This window comes from Patagioenas fasciata, chromosome 11 (genome assembly GCF_037038585.1).
Source record: "Patagioenas fasciata isolate bPatFas1 chromosome 11, bPatFas1.hap1, whole genome shotgun sequence".
Taxonomy (NCBI): domain Eukaryota; kingdom Metazoa; phylum Chordata; class Aves; order Columbiformes; family Columbidae; genus Patagioenas; species Patagioenas fasciata.
In genome coordinates, this window is record NC_092530.1 from 22,626,940 (window position 1) to 22,637,176 (window position 10,237).

General features: G+C 42.5%; 1 protein-coding gene across 1 annotated transcript; it reads left to right on the forward strand.

Annotated features, from left to right (window-relative positions):
* Nucleotides 1-824: 824 nt before the first annotated feature.
* On the forward strand, nucleotides 825-9,995 carry IDS (iduronate 2-sulfatase). Its single transcript, XM_065846588.2, has 9 exons — nucleotides 825-973; nucleotides 1,625-1,761; nucleotides 2,654-2,831; nucleotides 3,659-3,747; nucleotides 5,010-5,210; nucleotides 5,805-5,975; nucleotides 6,926-7,052; nucleotides 8,555-8,728; nucleotides 9,395-9,995. Exons 1-9 carry the CDS (start codon nucleotides 835-837, stop codon nucleotides 9,880-9,882), a joined length of 1,704 nt encoding a protein of 567 aa, XP_065702660.1. The 5' UTR covers nucleotides 825-834; the 3' UTR covers nucleotides 9,883-9,995.
* The last annotated feature ends 242 nt before the right edge of the window (nucleotides 9,996-10,237 follow it).

Here is a 10,237-nt window from a genome sequence, read left to right on the forward strand (position 1 = left end):
TTCTACAATTAAAGATACAAACCATGAAAAATGTCTGAGTTTTTTATAAAACTAGTTCTTCCTGAAACTTGCAACATGCAAGGGACAACATGCAGCCTTTCAGCTAAAGGCAAGGCTGAACTTTGAAGGATTGCTTGAAGAAGTTATCAGAACTTTTCTGTCGTCTTCTGACCCTTTAGACCACTACAGCAGTCAAGTTGGAAAAAGAAGCCAATTGTCTTGAAAGCAAGGTCCTGCCTGCCATGTAGCCTCAGAAGAGAGAGTGCAGGGAAATATAATGACTGAGCCAACCCAGCTGAATCTCTGATCTCACAAATGGTAAGTCGCAAGCAGAACACTGATATTTAGCACCTTGCCCACTCTTCAGCGCATACATTCTCACCGACAGCGTGAGCCTGGCCTTGCTAGATCTTGAGGTGAACCTGGAAATACAGCGTTTGCTTAAATAACCGATTGTAGAACTGATTAAGAAATAAGGTTGAAGTACAACTACAACAGCTTCTCTAAATACTAAACCTTCATTTTCTCATTCCCCAACGTTATTTGCATGAGAAGGAAACAATTGCCAGGATGGCATTAACTCTTCCCTTTCCTAGGGAGCCACCGTGGGAACGCACAGGCTCTGACGGGAGCAATAACCGAGACTACGAGCGGTGCGCGGAGCCTGCGGAGCGCCTGCAGCCGCGGTGCCACCGTGCGGGAACAGGGAGGATTGACGCGCTATCTATAGCGGAACGGCCGGACCGGGGAGAGTTAAAGCCCGGCAGAGGGGCCCCGCCCCGGGGAGGGCTTAAGGGCGGCCGGTCCGCATTCCCCACCCTGTAGCTCCGGGAGATGGCTGCGGGTACTCGGTGCTGCGCGGCCGCCTGGCTGTGCCTCTGCCTGCTGGGGCTTCCGCACGGCGCCTCTGCGCTCGGCCCGGGGGCAGCGGCGGCCCCTCGGCTCCGCTCCAGGGGGGCGGCGGGGCCCCGAGGTACGGCGGGCTCCCGGGTGGGGCTTGTGTTCTCGGAGGGGAGGCCCGTGGGGTGCGGGGGAGCCGGGGCCGCCCCGTCTTCGCAGCCGCTGTGGGTGGTGCGGGGTGTCGGGGAGGCTCCGGCTGTCCCCGGCAGGCTGGTTGTGTGCAGCTGGAGCCGAGACGGAGCTTTGCCACCTTGAGAGGGCGTTTTTAGAAACATACCTGTAGTTTAAACAAAATTGTTTTCTCTGTCTCTTTGGAGCAGGGTTGTGTACTCTAACAGTGAGTTTACCTGGGGCCTGACACCCGTCTCAAAGCTTGTAGGCTGTGGAGTTCAATAGCAGGCAGAACTATAAAATCCCTCTATTTCACACCACTAAGGTAGAGAACTGAAGGCTGCTGAAGAAAACACCATGGGAGGAAGCAGTGAAATAGGAAGGGAAGTGAAAACCACTATAGTTCTGTCTAGGCTAAATAAGAGTTCCTATACGTCAAAGGAGTTAATCTCAGTATTTATGTTTCCTTACAAATATATTAGATGTTTTTGCTGATTTTATTTATTTTTTTCTTAAGTATACTTCAGGGTTGAAAACGTAAAGAAATCTGCGTAAAGTAACATCTACTTACTAGAGCTCAAGATAATATATTCCTAATTTTGTTTCTTCATAGATGGCATGAATGTCCTGTTGATAGTTGTGGATGATCTACGTCCTGTTTTGGGCTGTTACGGAGATAAACTTGTGAAATCTCCAAACATTGATCAACTTGCTTCTCAAAGTATTGTGTTCAGCAATGCATTTGCACAGGTGAGATAGCTTAATTTAAAAGGTGTTTTCTCTGTGCAAAATAATTACTGTTGTTATTGCAGTAGGTGCTGGGCAGACCATTGGGAAAAGCAAGTATTTATTAACTGTAAGTATTTAAATGATCGGGCTGAACTGTACACTGTGAACCTGTCTTTACTAAAGTGAGAAAAATGAAAATGCCTTTTTCTTTTTTTCTTTTGAGGAAATTTATTCTAGAGACTTTTATGACGGGACAACTTGTGTGATAAGCATCACTCTTAAATACAGGACTCAAAGTCTCACTAATTGCTCCTTACTTGAATACTTTGCATAGGATACCCATGTTCTGAAGTTCCTCTCTGCTGAGAAATTAGAAGTTTGAGTCTAATTATGGCTAGGGATTAGGACTTGAGAGCAATAACTCTTCTCTGTTGCCAATCTGAAATGGAATTGTTGAGGCCTTTGGACTGTTACCTGGACCTTCCTTTATCCTTTTTGTTATTAAGTCAGTCCAGATCAACTAGGCTTTGGGCTTTTGTCAGCATAGTCCATCTGCTGCTTCTGCTTAATTCCCTGTGAGCTACTAGATTTCAAAAGCACTGTTTTTAATGTAGTCTGACTTTTTTTTCTTTTGTTGCTACTAGTTGCATAAACCAAAGCTTCTAACACTTAGGAACTGGTTATTTGATGAACAATTATAGATAGGTAAATGTATGTCTTGCTAAAAGCTTGCAATTGGGAATTGATACTCTTAATCAGGATGTTTTTCATTCCAGCTTGAAGTGATACGGAGCACGCTGGGTGCAGTTCCTGAGCCTTTGGATGTTTTGCCCAGCTACACCTTAGTCAGTCCGCACATGCGTTTTGTGTTTTGTTCCGAATTGATCCTCTTTCTGGCTGTGTCTCTCCTCAGCAAGCCGTGTGTGCTCCCAGCAGAGTGTCGTTTCTTACTGGACGCAGACCTGACACCACCCGGCTGTACGATTTCTATTCCTACTGGAGAGTACATGCAGGCAACTATTCCACGATGCCGCAGTATTTCAAGGAGAATGGCTACGTGACCCTATCTGTGGGGAAAGTTTTTCATCCTGGTATGGTTTGAATTGTCATCTGCTTAGCATACACATGCTTAATGTGTATAGACTTTATGTATAATATCGACTCTGTGATTCTTGCCTATGTTGATAACTTAAATAGGTGCTCTTTAAATCTGAAGGCATTAGAGGTGTATAGATTAGATGACTCTTATCTAATGAATATTTTCACATCTTGTCTCAGGACTGTGGGTATGAGTGTCTGACATTCTAAAAACATGTCTGGAAGTTAGGTATCTGCTGAAGGTGAAATAATTAAACAGGTTCATTCTCTTAGTTCTGCATATACAGGTTTCATGTTTCATAATAGACTGTCTGTCTGAATCGGGAGATATAGAATGTATGAGCAATACTAGCATTTAAACAGGAAATTAGTTCACTAATTAAAAAGCAATAACATTACTGAGTTAAAAAATACTGTAATAGTGACCCTGTTTTGGTAATCCTTTACCTCAGAGCTAAATTTGGGTGGATGTATGAACTTTCAGTTGATAGTAAAGCTAATTCAGGATGTACATGAAGACTGTTATTAACCCTTTGTTGTTGTTATTGCTGTTTCCTGAAGTAAGTTTCTTCAAGAGGCGTGAGTCTCCCTCACCAGTAAAAGGTGTATTTTTTGGGGAAAAAAGTCCATCTTGAACTTTTTGATTTTTATTTCTTGGTTTTATCTTTCTCAGTTGTCAAAGATAATTTGAAGTGTTTCTTCACTTAGCATATTAATGAAAACCAAACAAAACCCAACCTGAAAACAAGTTAAAATTGTGTTCGAGCTCTTTCTGTTTTGGTGAACTTTTTGAGTATTTCTATTGTCCTTACCTTTTCAGGGGTTTCATCCAATTACAGTGATGACTATCCATACAGTTGGTCGATTCCACCCTTTCATCCTTCAACTGAAAAGTATGAAAATGAGAAGGTAAGGGCGATTTGTGGGGCCCTAACAACGGTTTTGGGGATATAACCAGGTTTCTTGTGTCAAGCACAGGCTATACTCTGTTTCTCTGAGACTGCAACTGTGTGCAGAACACCTAGCCAGTTCAATACCCTGTTTCTTAGTCTTCCAAAAGAAGGTCTCTCTCTCCAGGGGTATGTCATGATAATTCACGTGCCCATCCTTTAGATATTTTAAGTATTTCTAAATTAGTGTTTGGAAACTTAAGTTACTGAGACATAACTTGCAAGAAAGCGTCGTCTTAATTTGTGTCTAGGTCATGGATTCCTTTATCTGAAAAGCTCAGCTGTCAACTTCCACACTAATCTTCCACTGCTTAGTAAGTGACAAAACATTGTCAGTAGGCTTGATGAACTTAATTCAATAAAGAGCTCAGGGCTGAGTGAGTGGAGGTCATAATTAAAATAACCTTTAATTTGGAACTTTATGATCTAATTCAGTTTTCTAGAATGTTTGTTATGCGAAAGTGTGGCCCAAAATAATCTGTTTTATGTCTGTGCAAATGTTGTGAGAGAAATGTGCTGGAGTTTATACGCTGCAAACCTAGGAGCTCCATCATGAGGCTACACACAGCCTTGGTGGTGCTTTGGTCTTGCATTTACTGCTGAAAAAGGTTGGTTTTAGCTATGACAGTATTGCATCCATGACATACTCTCCTTCATGTTCATTTAGCAACTCTCCCAAACACCCTGCTGAGACCACCTTTTCCTGGCAACTGTTTAGGCTCATTTATCTTTCTTCACTGATGATACATCAGTCACTGCTGGCATTTGCCAGAAATGAAGTCAGAAGCTTCCAGACAGCTTTCTGTGAGCTTGTGGGATCAGAAGGATTGAAAAATGAATGTATGTAGCTTAACCAAGTTCTGCATTCTTGCCAATAGCTCAGACATTCTATTCAACATAGACACTGTGTGTTCTCCTGTATGACTACGTTTAATCTTCTGCCCAGCTTTAGAGAGGGTTCTGCTTTTTCAGAGACATGGCAGTTGCACTCTTCAACTCCTGAAGCTGTCTGCTCAGCCATCAATGTACATGGCACCTTTAGTGTTCATAGAAATTGTGGAATTCTTGTTTGTATACAGTCTGCAGTCTTTTCTTGGTAGAAGGATTGAGAAACAAATTGCTTTGAAAGTTATGGAACAGAGGATTTCTTCCTTGCTTTTACAGAAGTTACTTAACAAAGTTGTTGTGTGTGTGTTTTTTCTTTTTTTTTTTTTCCCAAAGACTTGTAGGGGAAAAGATGGAAAGCTTTATGCTAACTTGGTGTGCCCAGTGGATGTGTCAGAAATGCCCAGTGGTACCCTGCCTGATATTCAGAGCACTGAGGAGGCCATACGCTTATTGGATGTTATGAAAACCAACAAGCAAAAGTTCTTCCTGGCTGTCGGTTACCATAAACCACATATCCCACTGAGGTACCCGCAGGTGAGGAAACGAGCCTGCAGGGAAAGGACCTTAGACAAGCATTGCTTATGCGTTTGAAGCTGTTTCCACAAATGCTTTACTGCTGTTGTTTCTGGAAAGCAAGCTGAAAAACAGCCTTGGTTTGGTGTAACTTAAGCAGTTGCCTGTGTTGCATTTCAAAATGTTTAATGAGGATGAGTTGTGAGCGCTCAGCCGAAAGCCAGGCTTGCACCACCATGGTAGGGACTGCTGTGCATGGAGGCGATGTTCAGCTTGATGGAGCATGACATAATGAGGCCTTACAAGATCTTGTACTCCATTCCTTGTGTGAGTGGGTGACAAAACTCCTAATTTCAGAGGAAGTGATGTTGGATCTTTTAAGTGTTGCTTCTGGATGCTTTAGGTACTCAATGTTTTTCAGGAATTGGTTGGGCTGACCATTTGTGCTGACAATAGTATTGTTACCTTTTAAACTCTGGGGAAGGGTGAGTGAAGTCTTGTAAACTGTGAGAGTATTAAAGGGTCACGCAAGGGGAAGCAGTTGCTGTTTTACAACACAAAGTTTACAATAGACCTTAGAGGTGAGGCAAATCTCTGTGTGTTTGTATTGTAAAGGAATTTCTCAAGTTGTACCCTTTGGAAAACATCACATTAGCCCCAGATCCCTGGGTGCCTGAGAAACTACCTTCTGTGGCGTACAACCCCTGGACAGACATCAGACAGAGGGATGATGTGAAGGCATTAAATGTCAGTTTCCCTTATGGACCACTTCCAAATGACTTCCAGGTAAGCTGTCAGTGCAGTGTGCTGAACTCAGACCGCCTTGGCTTGTTCAGATGCAAGGGAGCAGGTGGCTGCTCTTAGATGTTCCCAGGTATTCAGCCACTGATGGTTTGCAAATACTGTGAATTCCCTCCCTTGCATGCTGTCACCTCCAGCTTTGTAGGCAAATCTTCACTGTAAGTGCAGTCAGGCTGGTGGGGGGAAGAGATCAGCTATCAACTAGTGATAGTATTATAGTATGTGCTCCTGGTTTGGATATGAAGGAACATATGTAGCAGCTTCCAATGCTGTGTTTGTTTTGATTATCTGAATCTGTTTAGAGCCACCACTCGGTGTATCTTCTTTTGCAAGATTTTCCTGCCTTTCCAGTGCTTATGCCAAAATAAGGTTTACTGGCTGAAACGAGGTTGTTGCATGGAGGGTGACGTCTGTTGTCCCAAGTGACAGGATGAGAGGACACGGGCTCAGGTTGTGCCAGGAGAGGTTTAGATTGAATATTGGGAAAAATTTATTCACAGAAAGGGTTGTCAGGCATTGGAACAGGCTGCCCAGGGCTGTGGTGGAGTCACCATCCCTGGAGGGGTTTAAAAGATGTGGAGATGAGGTTCTTAGGGATGTGGGTTAGTGGTGGACTTGACAGGGTTAGGTTAATGGTTGGGCTTAATGATATTAAAGGTGTTTTCAAGCCAAAATGATTCTGTGATTCTTTGACACTGAGAAAAGCAGAAATGATTGGTTTGTAACATTTTGCTTGAAAGAACTTCTGGGAGATACAAGTTTCTAACTGTCCCCTCCCTGTTTGCCTTTTCTAGGTACAGACACTTAAATGACAAAGCTTTGCAAGTAAAATCCTTTAGTTCTTTACTTACAGAGCCACCCACTGGCTCTCCTGTGTGTGTGTTTGGGGAATAGCTAACTTGATTTTGCCTCTCCCCTGTTTTCTTAACTTGCAGCGGCAGATTCGTCAGAGCTATTATGCAGCAGTTTCCTACCTGGATATGCAAGTTGGCCTCCTCTTGAACGCTTTGGATGATTTAGGACTTTCAAATAGCACAGTAGTAGTTTTTACTGCTGATCATGGTGAGCATTTAAATAGTTCTCCAACTCACTGTTAATAACTTAATTGTACAACTCAGTGCTGGCATATTAATCAAGTGTGTGTTTATATAATGTACAGTGGGGCTACTATACCTTCTCTATCTGGCTTTTCTGTCTCTAATTAATGTACTGACACAGGCTTCTGTGGGTGCACAGTTCTGTCGCACTGCAGGCACCTCTTTAATCAGGTGGAGCGTTTGCCTGTGGGTGTTGGGGCTGTACCAGGACATTGGGCTGAGCTCCTGTGTCCCCACCTCCTACCCAGGGTGACTCCTGCTGGGAATGGTGCTGTGAGAGGATAGCGACCACTCCTTCCCCCTTACAATTTGTAGAGGGCCATCTGCTCCAGTGCCTTTCTTGTTAACTGCCAAAGTGTTTTCTTGCACTCGTCAATGCTGCTTGCAGAGCATTTAAACTGACAGCAATATGGCTTTCCTGTTGTAGTTGACATCTTGCATGCTCTGGATCCTGGTGGTAACAAACTGCATTTGAATCATGGGACAAATACTTCAAGCATTTCATGTTTGTTTCAATACTCTAATATTCATTAAAATCCACCCCTGGCCATGATCCCTTTAATTAGGGAATGGCTTAGCTGACTTAAATCAGTTAGGATATGGCTTAACTAAAATTTAACATCACATTCACTTAATTTGGGTTGACTTCTGCGAAGGTATGTGTGTATAAACAAGCCCTTATGAGTTGTAGAACAATGGGGTTAATAATTCTGGTACTGAAGTGACTCTAGATGTTATTTTTGACTTGCCACTTGGATTTTCCATTGTAAACTGAATTCCTTTTTTCCTTGCTGCAGTTAACTGTGAGCAGTTGGTGTTCCCAGTACCATGGCTAGTGAAGTGATCCAAAAAGTCATATGTTAACATAGCTGTCATAGAGCTCCTTTGTCTTCCCCCAAAGTGAAGCTGGCAATAAATCTGCCTGGAAGGAAGTAATGTTGGCATCTCTTTCAAGAGGAAGAGGAGAGCTAAAGAGTTTTGATTTCTATTGCTTCCTCAGGGGTAACATCCTGATATGCAGCCTGGCATAGATAGTAGCCTTGTCTCCAAGGGATGTTCAGTTACAGTGTTAACAGGAGTACTGGAAAGCTGGCAGCTTCCCAGAACTTAAATGAGTCCTTTGTGGAATGGATCTGGAAACTCTTGTAGGCACTGTGACACAACCCAGTTCTTATTTTCTGCTGTTTCAATGCTGATTTCCTAATTATAATGTAGAGTAGGGGAAATAAGGAAAGATGTTATTTCCTTGATAAAAGAGTATCAAGCTGCAAGATTTAGGTGGCTGAAGAAATAGCTTTCACATTAGAGAAAAATCTTGTTATATTTAAATACAGATTATTTGCCTTTTAATATAACCTTGATAACAGACTAGTGGCCTCAACAGCCAGGGTCAATTCACAGCGAAAAAGAAATGAATACTAAATTAGAACCTGGTATCTGCTCTGAATTGTATTCTTTGTCATCTAGGATGGTCCCTGGGAGAACATGGTGAATGGGCAAAATACAGCAATTTTGATGTTGCTACCCGTGTGCCGCTGATATTTTACGTACCAGGAATGACAACTTCCTCTGTTAGTCAAGGAGAGAGAGTCTTCCCCTACCTTGACCCTTTTAGCCATACTTTAGGCTTGGTACCTCGAGGTAAACTTCTAACATTTATCTTTTTGTTTTCAGTGGATGTATGTAAAGGAGAAGTGGTGATGTAAAGATACTTTGCCTACCGGCAGCTTGACTCAGTGTCGTTAACTGTGCTGCTTGTACTGACGAGGAGCAAGACGGTGAAGGGAATCCTTGAACACAAACTTCTGCTTTAGTTAGATCTGCCTTAATGGAAACAGCTAGATATGTGTTAACACAGCAGGAGATTTATTTTTATGTGATGTAGATGCCTAAAAGGATACTTGACCTATCTTTGTGATGGTGGCTGCTGTCTTTCCAGCAGGGGTTAGTACACATGCTCTACGTGACATCTGTACTTAAAATGGTGAGGTTGGAAACTCTTGTGTTAAACTACTGACACTGGAAGAGTTCTCTTTCCAAGTAACTAATATTATTGTCTTGAAGGCCACGCATTTGAGAAACATAAGCACAACAGTTCTTGTTAAAAATACATTACAAATGAATAGACTAGCATCTTCAGAGCTAACTGCCACACTTTAATTGCCTTGGTTTTGTTACCCCACAAGTCCAGTACAAAGCACCTCCAATAAAACATCAACTTAATTGTCAGAATAAGCTTCTAAATTCTTCTACCAGTGTCTGTCAAACCATTGTGTTCCATAACTTGTATTTTGATGTTTCTTCCAGGGCGAAGTGAAAAAGTGGTTGAGCTTGTGTCTCTGTTTGCAACGCTTGCTGAACTTGCTGGCCTGCAAGTTCCTCCTGTGTGCCCAGAGACTTCGTTTCATGTTGCGTTGTGCACTGAGGGGACAAGCATTGTCCGGTATTTTAATACCTCTAAAGAGAAGGATGGGTGTGATGACACTTACAGGTGTCTTGATGAAGAACCTGTTGCTTTCAGCCAATATCCACGGCCTGCAGACGCTCCTCAGTGGAACTCTGACAAACCAAAGCTGAAAGACATCAGGATCATGGGCTATTCCATGCGTACAATTGGCTACAGATATACTCTGTGGGTTCAGTTTAATCCAAACAACTTCAGTGCCAACTTTGAGGATGTCCATGCAGGAGAGTTGTACATGGTGGAGACTGATCCAAACCAGGATTATAACATTTATAACAATACCTCACATGGTGTTTTTTTCAAAAAAATTCTTGGCTTCCTGAAGCACTAGGGTTCAGAAACTTCCTTCTGTGTGTTCTTGCAACTGAAGTTGTATTTTTTTGTATAAAACCTTTCTGTTGTACAGAAAACACTTGGATTTAATTAAAATCCTGTTTGTATCAAGACACTAGTTATTGCCTTTGTCTTGTGACAGCCCTGATTACACGGAGTGAACTTCTGCAGTTGTGTTTTCAAACACAAGCTCACACCACACAAGGTATACAGGCCCATATTGTGAAGCATCTCTGTCTTCTGTTCTCTAGTGAATGAAGAATTAAAATTCATTATCTAAGCTAAACCTGGTGGTGTGAAAGGTAGAAAAAGAGAAACTTGGAGTTGGAAAGGCTGTGCTCAGAGTGTGTGTG

Coding starts and splice junctions, on each gene's coding strand:
- IDS (XM_065846588.2), top strand. CDS start 835: ATGGCTGCGGGTACTCGGTGCTGCGCGGCCGCCTGGCTGTGCCTCTGC. Junction 2,832..3,658: donor GGGGAAAGTTTTTCATCCTG/GTATGGTTTGAA, acceptor TTACCTTTTCAG/GGGTTTCATCCAATTACAGT. Junction 5,976..6,925: donor CACTTCCAAATGACTTCCAG/GTAAGCTGTCAG, acceptor CTTAACTTGCAG/CGGCAGATTCGTCAGAGCTA.